At 52.0% G+C, this 13517-nt stretch overlaps 8 protein-coding genes across 8 annotated transcripts; 3 read left to right on the top strand and 5 right to left on the bottom strand.

The window, feature by feature from the left end:
- Positions 1–2237: 2237 nt before the first annotated feature.
- On the bottom strand, positions 2238–3065 carry HETIRDRAFT_426814 (uncharacterized protein; the record flags this gene model as incomplete). The annotated part of the gene is made up of 3 exons (XM_009547729.1): positions 2238–2507; positions 2656–2699; positions 2813–3065. The coding sequence occupies 3 exons, from the start codon at positions 3063–3065 to the stop codon at positions 2238–2240; spliced, it is 567 nt and encodes a 188-aa protein (XP_009546024.1).
- A 1019-nt stretch (positions 3066–4084) lies between these two features.
- Positions 4085–4413, bottom strand: HETIRDRAFT_451179 (uncharacterized protein; the record flags this gene model as incomplete). The annotated part of the gene is made up of 2 exons (XM_009547728.1): positions 4085–4261; positions 4309–4413. The coding sequence occupies 2 exons, from the start codon at positions 4411–4413 to the stop codon at positions 4085–4087; spliced, it is 282 nt and encodes a 93-aa protein (XP_009546023.1).
- Positions 4414–5356: 943 nt separating this feature from the next.
- On the bottom strand, positions 5357–6644 carry HETIRDRAFT_104733 (uncharacterized protein; the record flags this gene model as incomplete). The annotated part of the gene is made up of 3 exons (XM_009547727.1): positions 5357–6043; positions 6099–6434; positions 6480–6644. The coding sequence occupies 3 exons, from the start codon at positions 6642–6644 to the stop codon at positions 5357–5359; spliced, it is 1188 nt and encodes a 395-aa protein (XP_009546022.1).
- Positions 6645–8623: 1979 nt separating this feature from the next.
- HETIRDRAFT_417514 (uncharacterized protein) lies at positions 8624–8956 on the bottom strand (the record flags this gene model as incomplete). Its single annotated transcript, XM_009547726.1, has 1 exon — positions 8624–8956. The coding sequence occupies one exon, from the start codon at positions 8954–8956 to the stop codon at positions 8624–8626; it is 333 nt and encodes a 110-aa protein (XP_009546021.1).
- Positions 8955–9341, top strand: HETIRDRAFT_51704 (uncharacterized protein; the record flags this gene model as incomplete). Its single annotated transcript, XM_009547556.1, has 1 exon — positions 8955–9341. A coding segment is annotated over one exon (387 nt), but the record flags the coding sequence as incomplete, so codon positions are not given.
- Positions 9342–10100: 759 nt separating this feature from the next.
- On the top strand, positions 10101–11186 carry HETIRDRAFT_51345 (uncharacterized protein; the record flags this gene model as incomplete). Its single annotated transcript, XM_009547544.1, has 1 exon — positions 10101–11186. One exon carries the CDS (start codon positions 10101–10103, stop codon positions 11184–11186), a length of 1086 nt encoding a protein of 361 aa, XP_009545839.1.
- Positions 11187–11371: 185 nt separating this feature from the next.
- Positions 11372–11671, top strand: HETIRDRAFT_50900 (uncharacterized protein; the record flags this gene model as incomplete). The annotated part of the gene is made up of 1 exon (XM_009547532.1): positions 11372–11671. A coding segment is annotated over one exon (300 nt), but the record flags the coding sequence as incomplete, so codon positions are not given.
- Positions 11672–12096: 425 nt separating this feature from the next.
- HETIRDRAFT_318372 (uncharacterized protein) lies at positions 12097–12357 on the bottom strand (the record flags this gene model as incomplete). The annotated part of the gene is made up of 1 exon (XM_009547725.1): positions 12097–12357. One exon carries the CDS (start codon positions 12355–12357, stop codon positions 12097–12099), a length of 261 nt encoding a protein of 86 aa, XP_009546020.1.
- Between the last annotated feature and the right edge of the window lie 1160 nt (positions 12358–13517).

The raw sequence follows: 13517 nt of genomic DNA, 5'->3' as shown, positions 1-13517 counted from the left end.
ATAATCATTCTCCAAGTCTATTCATATTTTACACCCAATATAATGTTTGTCCACAGTTGTGGGTTTTCTAATATAACCTATCTCTAGTGCCTACAAACATATGTGACCTTGACCCATGCAATTAATTTAGGGTGTTTGTCAGCAACCAAAAAGAAGATGTGGCTAAGGGCTTTAGACAGAGGATGTGTTATAGGAGGCAAACTATTACACAGTGTACAAACATTCTGCATCAAGATATGTAGAGTGGCCAACTCATCCTCTAGAATGTCATAGGCATTAGGCACTGATCAATGTAACAATCAGCTCAAGCACACTAAACCTTGACTTTGTGGCAAGACTCTAGTGTTACGAACTGCTCGTTTGGTAACCCCAAGAGTAGGAGGTTCTTCCCTAGGTCACTCGTGGAGGATGTGTGGAACGATGGTCTCGACTGTACGTGTAGCACAGGAGCCAGAGATGTATTGCAGTATAGCAATGAAGCCTGCAGTAGGAAGACTGTAGTAGAATGAAGATCCCTGTATGTGAAGATACAGGGAAACGAAGAGAATAGACTGAAGAACCTCAGCCTACTCTATGGGCCTTTTATACTACTTTAGGAAATAGGGCGTGAGAATACCATATATGTATCCATAGGTATTCTCTAAGTCGTCTCTCTCAATAATGACTACTCTTGTGCTTCTCCGTTCATCTCCTTCCGGCCAGGAAAGACTAGGAGCTTGATGCCCGGTGTGTGAGTAGTTTGTAAGGCGGCATTCTATGCCCATCGCAATATGGCTCATGATACTTGACCAACGATAAGGTGATCCGTTGGGAGTGGATGACCAAGGTTACTATCTGTACCTTGTTGTACGCCTCAGCTTGTGAGGCCGCTTGATATTTGTGATGATCGTGTCGGTATAGACCGTCGTTAAAGGCCCAACAGAACGTGATCATAACAATACCCCCTTTCTACGTCCTATTCGCCTGGTAGGACAGTACTTTGCGCTTCATCGCCACTCCATATATGATTTGCTTTCTTGATCCAAAACTGGTCTCCGGATGCGACTTCTGGGACATGACTTCGTTTTCTGGGAGGAAGACCGACTTACGTTGTTTGATCCTCTAGGAGTTTTCCGTCTCCATTGAGCTGTTTGTTTCTTGGCCATAACGCAGGGGGTTCCAAGCCCTGGGCCACTAGGATGTTCTTCCTTCACCCGTAAGGATTAATTTTGCCGCGGCAAATTCTTTGCGGTCTTACTTCCAGCCTCCTCTGAAACAGCATCAAGAAAGGCGTATGAATGCGAGTGGTGTGTGGATGAATAGAAACTCTAGCATGTGGGTTCCAATTCGTGTCATCAGGTTCTTCTTCTTCCTTCTCCGAGGGCCAAACCTCAGTGTTTCTAGGATAGTCGTTCTATCCTCATGACTTGTTAGTTCCTCTTGACGACGAAGCGTGTCCACGGACAAGTAGGTTGATCGCTTTACCAAGGCTTAGGCCTACTTCTCCAGGCTACCCTATCGTTGTCCCAAGCAGTATTGCTCCCATACGGTGAGCTCATCTCCGGTGAGGTTGCTAGCCAAATCCCAAGCAGTATTGTCCCCATACGGTGGACTCATCTCCAGTGAGGCAGTTTACGGCGTCCAGAGTTTGTTTGTCACAAACGTGGGCCTATGGTGGGGAATACCACGTGTAGTGTTGGGTTCGAGGCAAGGATGTGAAGAGAATTAGACTAGAAGGGTGCCGTGAGGAGCAAGGAGGAGTCTGACTCCTTCTCCAAATCGGCCCGTTCATATGCACGAATAGATCTCAAGACCACAGCTGATATATTGGTCGGGTTGCGAGATATATCCACAATAGCAGTTTAAACGTCTTGCCGGACGTTTCGTAGTTTATCGTCATTGCAGACGAAGACCTGGTCTAGGGCCCTATGCACACAACCAATGGAAATTCCGGCGTGCAGAAACATCTTTTCCCCACAGATATTCCATGTTGATGATGAAGAAGGTCCGCAAATGACCTAGAAGTAAACTACAAGGCAGCGCAGGGCACCTTAATGACATCCAAAACGATGTAAAACTACTGGCGTCCGCAACAACGTAAAACTAGACTTTATCCCGCAGATTTCCACTGAGGCATGATAGGAACGGTTTATACTATATCAAACTGGATAACTTATAACGTTTCAATATTAGGAGACCGCTCAGTTTAATGCCGTGAGGTAGGCGACCTTGCAGTTTAACGCCATGCAATAGGCGGGCTATCGTCTGACTATGTCCCTCGAGTCACGATAGGCTTTTCCTTCTGAGGATGAAGGTAGTTTACCGTTATTTCGGACGTTATCAGCGTCATTCTCGTCAAGAATGACGTTGATGATGATCCCTATACTGAAAAGGGACGAGTAGTTTAACGTCATCTCGGACGGTTGATGACCAAGGTCGTGGTCAACAACCACAACTCCTATTCGGTAAGGAGCACATAGTTTAATGTCATTGCGGACGATTGGCAATATGGCGGCCAATCCACAACTCTTGTACAGTAAGGAGCAAGTAGTTTACCGTCATTGTGGACGCATTGGTGTCCAGGGGATTGGACATCAATGACAACCCCTAAGTCCAAAGGGGCACTGGTTTAACATTGTCGCGGACGCGCGGTATCTTGTCAAGATCGCCACGCACGATCCCTATGCTTGAAGGGACAAATAGTTTACCATCATTTTGGACTGATTGGCAACCAAGGTCATGGTCAACAATCACGACTCCTCTTTTTGGCGAGGAGCAAGTAGTTTAAAGTCATTCCGGACTATGGGTGTCACCACATTGAGGCGCAGCTCACGATCCCTAGAACGAAGGGACAGTAGTTTTACATCATTTCGGATGCTTCGTAGTTTATCGTCATTGCGGACGTCGATGCCATTTTCATACCAAAAATGGCCTCGAACAATCCCTAGGGTTGAGGGACAGTAGTTTAACGTCGTTCCGGATGCTCGTAGTTTATCGTCGTTGCGGACGATGGGCGGAATAGACTTCTCCAGATGAGTGGCCAGCTCTTGTCGTTCTTCCGCGATGTGAGCCAAAGAGAGTTGCATGATCTAGTTCCTTCCCACTAGATCTTCGACTCGAGGCACGTGTCCTAGTTGCCTTCTGACTAGGTCTTGGAGCGGAATTTCTTGTACTTCGACTCCAGGACTAGACTGAGCACGCCATGAAGAGATGCTTGCTCTTCCATGTCCTCAGACCCCTCGCTTGGATTTGAACCAAGTCAACCCGATATTCTTTTGCCAAAAAGCGAGTGAATATCGAAGCGCTTCGACCTCTTACAGGCAGGGTTCTGCGATGCGGATCCTCCCGAAAATCCGCGCTTCACCAGAATACAACCATGCTCCTTGGGTCAATGGTAGTTTTACGTCATCTCGGACGATGGGTAGTTTTCCATCATTTCGGACGAAGGCTAGTTTAACGTCATTGCGGTGATGCGCTTGCGATGGCTCTGCGTGCAAAAACACAACACAAAACACACCACTAAACACAGGGTAGGCGGGGAGCTAACTTCACTACAAATATCGAGAGACCCTTGTAAGTTGCGAGACGGGGCGTGATATACGTACTACGAGATATCGAGATATCTAGCGAGGTGATGCAAGGTCACACGAGAATACTCTCGTGTGAGATGAAGTGGTGGACCGTGGGCCAAGGCGCGAGTGACCGAGGCAACTTCAAGGGCAGCGACGAAGGCCCTGACAATAGTGGCGATGAAGGTGACGAGTGCTAAATCGAGTGAGTGCGATGTCGGGGCGATGCGATATGAGCGAGATCTTCGTGCGAAGTTGAGCTCTAAACAGAGGGGTGTTCGAAACTGGTGTATTGCAGTGTCGTAGGCAGGTATTTATAGTAAGTCAAAGTGAGTATAGTAAACGCGAACTCGTAAGGTAAAGTAAATCGATATCGCGCCAAGGCCGTAACATAGAAAGATAAAGAAAAACCACGCGCAGAGATGCTTGCAGACCGCGAGGTTCTGTCGCGCCGCGGTCGCGAGACAAAGCAATATTTAGTAAAGAGGTGTAGCGGTGAGACGAGGTAAACTCTAGGAAGGTGGAGGGGCCATGGATCACGGGACCTGTACTACCCAATAAGCGCACGCGATAAAGCTCTCTGCAATATCGCGTCGCGGAGCTGCTCGCGGTGCGGTCCGTGCGGTCGATGCTTGCGAGGCGTATGGCGAGAGCTTGGCAAGGTCTTTTGCGGGTGCAGCAGGCTCGAGGCCGTCGTGCGATACACGTGGGGGCTGAGTGAGATGATGTGAGGCGATGACTGAGGGGTGCAAGACAAGACCGCGTCGGCCCGATACCGTAATGCTGAGGTCGTGGGCATCGGAGGGAATCGCTCTGGGCGGCGGGGCCACCCGGCGGTGTCTGGGGTATCCCCTGAGGTCAGCATGCTAGTGCTCGTAGAACTGCGAAAAACGGGGTCCCGGCGCTTAGAGAGGTGGCGCGCTCATCAGCGGACCCTAGTAGTTTATAGTCATTGCGGGCCAAGCCTTTGGTAGTTTTACATCGTTCCGGATGTATTTTATGGCCTCGCATTCCTTGGAGGAGACTTGTGTAAGCAGAGGTGGCCAGGACTCTACTTATCTCATGTGCCAGCTGTAGGATCCCCTAATGTGGAAACGATCCTGTAAAACGGGAGATCCAAAGTGGGACGTCCCAAAACACCAGTCAGACCTTGATTGTGAGGGTTCACTTAACGAGTTATGCATCATAATTCTTGGCTTCGGACTTGCAACCGGTTATGTATGGGCACTTCGCTGTACCAAGGCAAAGAGCCGGCTTGTCGACACCTACGAGTAGAGTATATGTCATGTAGAGGGTTCCCTAATGCGGAAAAAACCCTGTAAGACTGAGGATCCAAATGGGACGCTCAGTGCATCTGTCAGATTAACTCCTTGACAGCGAGGATGTAGAAGAGTTCCACCGTAGGTCATACGTGGAATTATGCCCGCTGTTGTCCTTGATTTGTACCATCATTTGAACCAGGATGGATGGTCAGGTACTTCCCCTGCCTTCTTTTCTTTTCACAGTTTTAAGACATGCAGGTCCGATAGTTTAGACGTCATTCCGGACGTAGGTAGTTTAATGTCTCTTTTGGACAAGGTCGTATAGTTTAACATCTTGAGGGATGAACCTAGTTTTACGTCGTTGCAGATGATGGTAGTTTAAGGTCATTTCGGACCCTCTATTTGGGGAAGGAGTTCCTCAACTTCCTTACCCCCTTTCTTGCTTTGCAACTGGCCCTCTCTAGTAGTCATAGGGTCCTTGGTACCCATCACCTCCTTCGTCAGGTTGATAATAAGGGTCGGCGTCGTCATAATTTCCGGGATCGTCTAGAGCGTCCCATGCATCGAGCTCGGATCGAGTCCAAGAGCGATTTCTTCTAGCCTCCGAATCAGCGCGGCGAGTTCTGCGGCTACTTCGGTTATTCTGTCCCTCGTCTGTATGAAATCGAGCACTAATAGGAGGCGTTCCAGGCCGGTGTCGAACACTCCCGCCAGTAGTTGTTCCGCGGCAGAGGGCTGCCTGGGTTCCTCGACTCCTTCTTCCTTCGTTTCTTCGATAGACGGGCGGTTCCTCCTCATCGGTACCCCCATGGGATAGGGGAAAATTTCGTACCCGGTGAGAGGAGGACGTCGCGGGATTGCTATGCGCTGTACGAATTTCTCGTTGTCTTGGTGGAGGGCGTTCCATGACCATGTGTGGAGACCTTCTTGGATTTGGTATAGGCGTGGGACGTTCTCCGGGACGTGGTACGTTCCAAGCGACAACGCGGAAAGGGTCGGTTCTACTTGGTTGGACAGCGCCCAGTTCTCCGGTGAAGAGGAGAGCTGGAAGGAGCTCTCTGTTGACATACTGGGAGAATTCATCGGGATGGATGAGGAGAGCTCGTGGTCGTCCGTCGTTGTGCTCGTACCAAGAGGCCGTGTCAGGGTCGGTTTGGAGTGTGAGCCCTCTGATCTGGAGACTGGCACTAGCCAGTCATCGAGGTATGTCGCTATTCTCATTTCCGGGTTGCCCTGCAGCGAAATTAGCGAGTCGTTGTAGGGCCATGGCTGTGGCCATTTGTATTACCGCAGAGATAGTGCTTCGCTGGAGGAGCGCGTCCGTGTGTCGCTCCAGTTCTCCGGAGTGAGGATCTGTACCAAGGGTAGTTCTTCCCATGGGGCGGGGAACCTGTCCACTAACTGATACTGGCGGAGGTGCAGCTCCCTGTATAACTGGTATCGGTTCAGTTTCTCCATGGCTTGGGAGTTGAGTTGCTGTTCTTGCTCGTAGTCCCAAGGGACCTACAGCTCCAGTGTTCGTCGTGATTGTAGTAGGAGGTGGAACTCCCATTGGTACTTTGTCAGAGCTCGGTAGGTTTCTGTCATCAGGGTTTTCATTCCGTGATGCATCTCGTGGGGTCCCCTTGGGTGACAATCAGTCGATTCTTTCTCTTTCCTTGAACTTCACGTAGTCTTTGGCATCGTCATCTGAGAAGTTGTTGAGGTGTGGAGTGAGGGTGACGATGGCGGGTTCTAGGTGGTGAGGACTGGTTCCTCTATCAATTCGTCCAGCATCGCCTCGGTGAGGACTGGTTCCTCTGTCCACTCGTCTGACATCTGGATTGGACACCATAAGAACAACATCGGGGGAGGAGTTTCTGGATGGTGATGAAACATCGTGGTCTTCATGGAAGAGCCTTTGGGTGAAGGAAAGGTGAATTTTAGAGGAAGTGGGGGAAAATGATCCGTTTGAGCTCTCTGGTCGCTCTTTTATAGATTTTTCCTCCGCTTTTCAGGGTGCTCCCGGACGAGGTTTGTCAGGGTATTGGTCATGAAACTCTTTCATAGCTTCTTCCGCTGTCCCTTTTAGGAGAGTGTAGGGTTCCCAGGTGCTGTCTGCCTCGGGGTATCCCGCCCACTTGACCAAATACTTGGTTCCCCGTCCTTGTCTTTTTGAGTCCACGATCATTTCCACTTCGTAATGCTCTTCATTGTTTAATACCTCCGGTAATGGTCTTGCAAAGTTTTCCCCGTGCGCCTCAGTTTCCCTATACTTGGTGAGTGTTGCGGCGTGGAACACCGGGTGGATCCTCTAGTGTTGGGGAATTTAAAGTCTATATGCCAGAGTTCCTATTTTCGCCAATACTTTGAAAGGTCCATACCTCCTAGGGGCAAGCTTGAACTTTGGATGGGTCGTCCGGATATGGGTTCCTTCTAGCCATACTTGGTCTCCTTCTTTCCACTGGGGAAGTTTCCTGTGGAGATCCCAGTTTTTGGCGTAATTGCTGGCTATTTGTAGGCTGGCTGCGGCTTCTTCCTGGACTTCTGTGATTGCCTTAATACGTTGATGAGCATGCACCCGCGCTAGGGTCCGAGGGAGGGATTCGGGAAGCTTTGGGGAGATACCGAACAGTGCTAGACAAGTACCGAAGACGCCGACTTTTACCGAACACGGTCGGTCCCTACCCGACCGACGACAAGCCACCGAAGGACGATTCGGCAGCACTTGGGTCAGTTCGCCCACACTTCACGTACTTACCATGACCACACAGGAGGGTTACGATAGGTGTGTACGAGATCGGAGCCAGTATTCCGTATCGGCCGATGTCCTCCGTGAGTCGGTCGGTCCTTATCGCTTATCGTCCCGACTTCCGCATGGTCGGTCAAACGCGATCTTACACCATTGCTTGGCCACCCTGGTCGTACGATACCTCTTCTTTATTTTTCATTGGTTCTCCAACGCCTGTTCCTGCTACCTACACTCGGGCAACGGATCCCGAACGTTCGGGATTTCGACATCACTGATTACCTTTTACCTTATCACCTTCGGAACCCATATGGACATCTCACCTACCTCCTTATCTTCTCTGATCGCTAAGGCTTGGCGCCCATTCGACATCTACTCTCATTTCTTGTTTAATATTTTACTTAGGGGCTCAGTTTACTATAAAAACCTACATACAACTCTGGAATAAACCAGCTTTCGCACCCCACAGTTCAGAGCTCATTCGCATTCGTCTCAACCATCGAAATCGTCTTCGTCAATCTCCGAAAACTTGTCATCCTCGTCGTTCGGCCTCATTCGCGTTCGTACTCGTCCCTTCGCTCGTACCCCGTTCTCCCTCGTATATTGTCAGAGTCCCGTGTGGCTCTTGAAGCACGTAGTCGTCGGTCGCAACACTACCTTCTCGTTACCGACCACATCGCCGACACGACCGACCAAACATTCGGTCGGTGTTCGGCGCAGTCCCGAAACCGTTCGGGCGCTATAATCTCACCCTCCCCGATTACTTCTCAGTACGCCTTCAATTTCTAAAGTCATCACTAACAATTCCTTGTGTATTAGATACTAGCTCCAGCACCCCTGCATTAGAGGTTGTTTTAGTGTTGTGCTCGGCACTTAGAGCCACCTCTAGCGTAACATTTTGGAGCCCACCGCGAGGGGTTAGTATTCAAAATTACCTCAAGGAATCTACGTCGCTCGTCCCGACCAACAGCAGAGCGCGAAGAACGACAAACAGTTATCGACAGCTTCAATACTCAGGAAACATCTGCCGACCGAAGTTTGTTCGGAGATGCCAATATAGTCCCGGAACATCTATCCCACCATCACTATCTTGATCTCGAATCCTCGCCATCGCTCTCGCCGCCACCCGACTCCACTTTCTTCTTAACCCCACCTTCGTCACCGAACCGATCGCTACTCCCGCCGATTTCCCCCATCCTTGATCTTGCGCTTTTAGAACAACAACCCCCGTCTCCTATACCATCCCTCCACGACTCCATCTCTCCGTTAATCCCACGCAGCCCCGTCTTCTGGACGCCGACCATCCGACCAACTTCGCTAGAACGCTCCTTTGAACCAGCAACTCCATCCCCGATCACTTTAGCAACCGATATCTTTTCTCCCACCTTTGACTTTCTCACTATGGCGACCCCATCCATGCCCGCTCGTGGAGATCGAACGGCCCCGACCTTTGACCCCCATCAACCCCGCGAATTGAGACGATATTTTGCCGATCTAGACTTCCATTTCGGTCAGTCAGCGATAGAGGACGAGCAGGAAAAGAAGAAACACGCGTGCCGATTCCTGGACGTCGACACCTGCGAGCTTTGGGAATTGCTCACCACTTTCACCGACGCCACAAAGACATTCAAGGAGTTCTGCGAAGAAGTCTACAGACTGTACCCTGGATCAGAGGAAGAGCGCAAATGGTCGGTATCAGACATGGACAAGCTAGTCGGCGAAACGAGCAGGGTCGGCATCTTGTCTCTCAGCGAACTCGGCGACTATCATCGGCGATTCCTGGCGATCACGGTATTCCTCCTCAGCAAGGCACGGATCTCGGTCGCCGAACAAGGACGCGCCTTCGCTAGAGGATTCCAACCGGAGCTATGGGCAAGAATCTCTCAACGTCTACAACTCAAGTTCCCCGATCATTTCCCAGACGACCCATACAACCTCCAAGACATCCACGACGCGGCCCGATTCGTCTTGCACGGCACCACGTCCGCCTACAGCACGACCTCTACCGACATCTCTCGAGCAGCCCCCGCCGCGCCGCCCACCAACGCAATCAAAGCCGAAGACCTGGCGACCATGTTCGAACGACTCACCGACACCTTTGTCAAGGCCATTGCAGCTCAAGGGACGTCCAGGCCAGCCGATCGACCATCCCGACAACCAGGACAAGGCAGCGACAACTGCATGTTCTGCGGCAGTCCCGAACACTTCATGCGCACCTGTCCCGAGGTCACTGAATACATTTGGATTGGCAAATGCAAGCGGATCATCGAGGGGAAGGTTGTATTGTCAAGTGGGGCATTCGTACCCAGAGAAATCACAGGTAGTAACCTGAAGGACCGAGTTGACGAATGGCATCGCAGGAATCCAGGACAGTTGGCGACTGGACAGATGATGTTCACGGTAAACGCGGCGCCGACTCACCCGATGACGATAGCCTCCCGTCACGATGCACCCTCACTGCTGGATGTCACCCCGACTTACCAACTCACCGACGTCCAGCGAATCGCAAGCCTCGAACGCAAACTATTCACACTCCGAACGCGGGGCGCGAGGGCACGCGAAATGGCGCAGACAGGACGTTCAACACTTTCTCCTTCACTGACTCCCGAACGACGAGTGAGGACCGAAACTCCCGAACCCGAACCCCGACCGACCACCCCGACTCAGCGACCGCCCCCGGTACCAGCTAAGGACGATGCTCCGATCCACCCATACGCCAAAGCCCAGGACGCCACCTATGCACCACCGCACGAACGCAACATAGGGGCCCCGGCGAAGATACCATCGGCAAAGAAGGACGCTCCGGCCTACAAAACCACGGCACCGATCTACGACGAGAAGGTAGCAGCCGAGGTCTACAACAGGGCGATGGCCACTCAGGTGACGCTTACCCAGCGCGAACTACTCTCACTCTCCGCCGAAGTCCGTTCGCAGGTCAGGGAAGCCACTTCGGCACGCCGATCGCCTGCCAGAGACGCCAGCAATGTTCGGACCTTCTACCAAGATGCCGATCTACCCTACGCCATCGACGATCTCGAACCACCGACTCGACCGACAGTCTCCTCCTTCGTCAATGTCCTGCACCAACCGGAAACACCCCCACCGGGCGCGACCATCATCCCCGACATGTACGAAACGTACCTGAAGAATCTACAGCCCGGTCAGGTTCCTCAGCCATTGATAGTTGCTAAAGAATCGTCCGCCCTAAGGTCCATCGTTCCCCTCGTCGATCATCAGCAGGAAGTCGAATGCGTCATCGACCCGGGTTCACAAGTCATCGCTATGTCGGAAGGCATTTGCAATGAACTGGCGCTCATCTACGACCCCGAAATCATCCTCAATATGCAGTCGGCGAATGGCGAAATCGACCGATCCTTGGGCCTGGCACGCAACGTTCCATTCCTCATTGGCGACATCACCCTGTACCTCCAAGTCCACATCATTCAGAACCCAGCCTATGACGTTCTCCTCGGTTGGCCCTTCGACATCCTCACCGAAAGTATCGTCAAAAATTATTCGAATGAAGACCAGACGATCACCATCAGCGACCCGAACATAGGACGACGAGCCACCATTCCGACGATCCGGCGAGGACCCCCTCGAGTTCTTCACCGAAGACAAGCGGGTTTTCGCAACTCGATGAATTGATCCAGGATCAAGGAGAAGTTGCACTGATCATTTCCACCGATCATGATACCCCCAATTTCCCACTTATCGAAGCGTCCTCAGATTTCCATTCTCCATCTCCCTCTCGTCGCGATCTTTGTCTCAAGTACATTATGGCCTCCGATTTGGGGCCCGAAAATCATCTCAAAAACAATCTCGATTCCGATATGTCGTCTTTATTTTCCTTAGTCGTCCCTGGTTCTTTCCATTCCACTAATATCGCCGACCCAGTCGCCATCTTCGCCGCCAAGCGCAAGTACAAACCGGTTGCACAGAAAACACGACCAGTCTTGGCCGACCTCCCCGAAAAGTTCCGAATCGTTCGGAATATCCTTGGTGACCCGCTCGCCACCCTTCCGACGCTGACACCGAACCCACCACCCTTCACGCCGACTGGTAGGTACACAGCCGAACGACGCGACCTCATCAATAAAGTCCACTCAGACGACTTCCTTTGGCCGGCCGAACGACAGCTCATGCACCATTTCATGTGTCTACAAGAGATGGGATTCGCCTGGGATGACTCGGAACGCGGACGTTTCCGCGAGGAATTCTTTCCTCCAGTCAATATGCCGGTGGTCGAACACAAGCCCTGGGTTCAACGCAACATTCCGATTCCACCGGGCATCTACGACGAAGTGTGCCGACTTATCAAAACCAAGATCGCCGCTGGAGTCTATGAGCCGTCGAATTCGTCCTACCAATCGCGCTGGTTTACGGTCGTCAAGAAGACGAATAGCACCTCCACTGGCACCAAACTCCGAATCGTTCACAGCCTCGAACCCCTGAACGCCGTCACCATCCAGCATTCAGGTGTGCCCCCATATACCAATCAGATCGCTGAACAGTTTGCAGCTCGCGCGTGCGGCGGCATTCTGGATCTCTATGTCGGCTATGACGAACGAGGGCTAGCCGAATCATCTCGCGACTTCACCACATTCCAGACCCCATTCGGCGCCCACCGACTCGTCACCCTACCCATGGGATGGACGAATTTGGTCCCGATCTTCCATGATGACGTCACCCACATCCTCCAGCCAGAGATACCAGACACCACCATTCCTTTCATCGACGATGTTCCGATTCGGGGCCCGCCAACCCGATACGAACTTCCGAACGGCGGCTTCGAGACGCATCCCGACAACCCCGGCATACGACGGTTTGTGTGGGAACACTTTCAAGGCCTCAATCGAGTGGTTCAGCGGATGAAGTATAGCGGAGGGACCTTTTTGGGACACAAGGCGACACTCTGCGCAGCCGAAATCACGGTGGTCGGCCATCGGTGCACGTATGAAGGACGATTACCCGACGAGTCTAGGGTAGAGTCAATTATGAAGTGGGGACCTTGCAGGGATCTCTCTGACGTTCGGGCATTTTTGGGGACGATCGGTGTCGTTTGGATCTTCATTCGGAATTTTGCACACAGGGCGCATGCACTGACAATGTTAACGCGCAAAGATTTTCCATTCATGTTCGGCCCAGACCAGATAGCGGCCCAGGACGACCTCCGGTCGGCACTTCTCGAATCGCCAGCCCTTCGGCCGATCGACTATGGGTCGGCAGCCAACGTCATCCTCGCCGTCGATACCTCTCAAATTGCGGTCGGCTTCCACCTCTGTCAATGCGCACTTGACAATCCGCGGGTTCGGTATTACGCCCGATTCGGCTCCATCACCCTTAACGACCGCGAATCGCAATTCTCCCAACCCAAGCTCGAACTCTACGGCCTCTTCCGCGCCCTCCGATCGCTCAAAATGTATCTCATCGGCGTTCGGAACCTGATAGTCGAAGTAGACGCACGCTACATCAAGGGCATGCTCACTAACCCGGATCTCGAACCCAGCGCCAGCATCAATCGGTGGATCGTCTCCATCCTCACCTTCCATTTCACACTTGTCCACGTCACCGGCACCTCTCATGGCCCCGATGGCCTCTCCCGACGACCACCACAACCCTCCGATCGACCCGAACCCGAAGACGACTTTGACGACTGGATCGACAATCTCTACGGCTTCCTCCATCAGATCAACAACACGTTTCCCACCGCCAACTCAACCTCGACAACAGCCATCTTTACCTCCTCACTCATAGGCGACCTCCCGACCGATGCAGACTCCGACGACGAAGGCCCGACCATCGACTATTCGGATATCCCAAGATCGCAAAAAGCTTTGGAAGCCGAAGAACGCCTATGGTCGGTCCGCAACTGGCACCGAACATTGGTTCGGCCCCCTTCTCTCTCCGACTCCGAATATGCCACCTTCCTACGATATTGCACTGAGTTCTTTATCGCAGCCGACAAGCTATGGAGAA

The sequence above is a fragment of the Heterobasidion irregulare genome (assembly GCF_000320585.1).
Source record: "Heterobasidion irregulare TC 32-1 unplaced genomic scaffold scaffold_05, whole genome shotgun sequence".
In the NCBI taxonomy this organism is placed as follows: domain Eukaryota; kingdom Fungi; phylum Basidiomycota; class Agaricomycetes; order Russulales; family Bondarzewiaceae; genus Heterobasidion; species Heterobasidion irregulare.
This window is presented reverse-complemented; position numbering and strand designations above follow the sequence as displayed.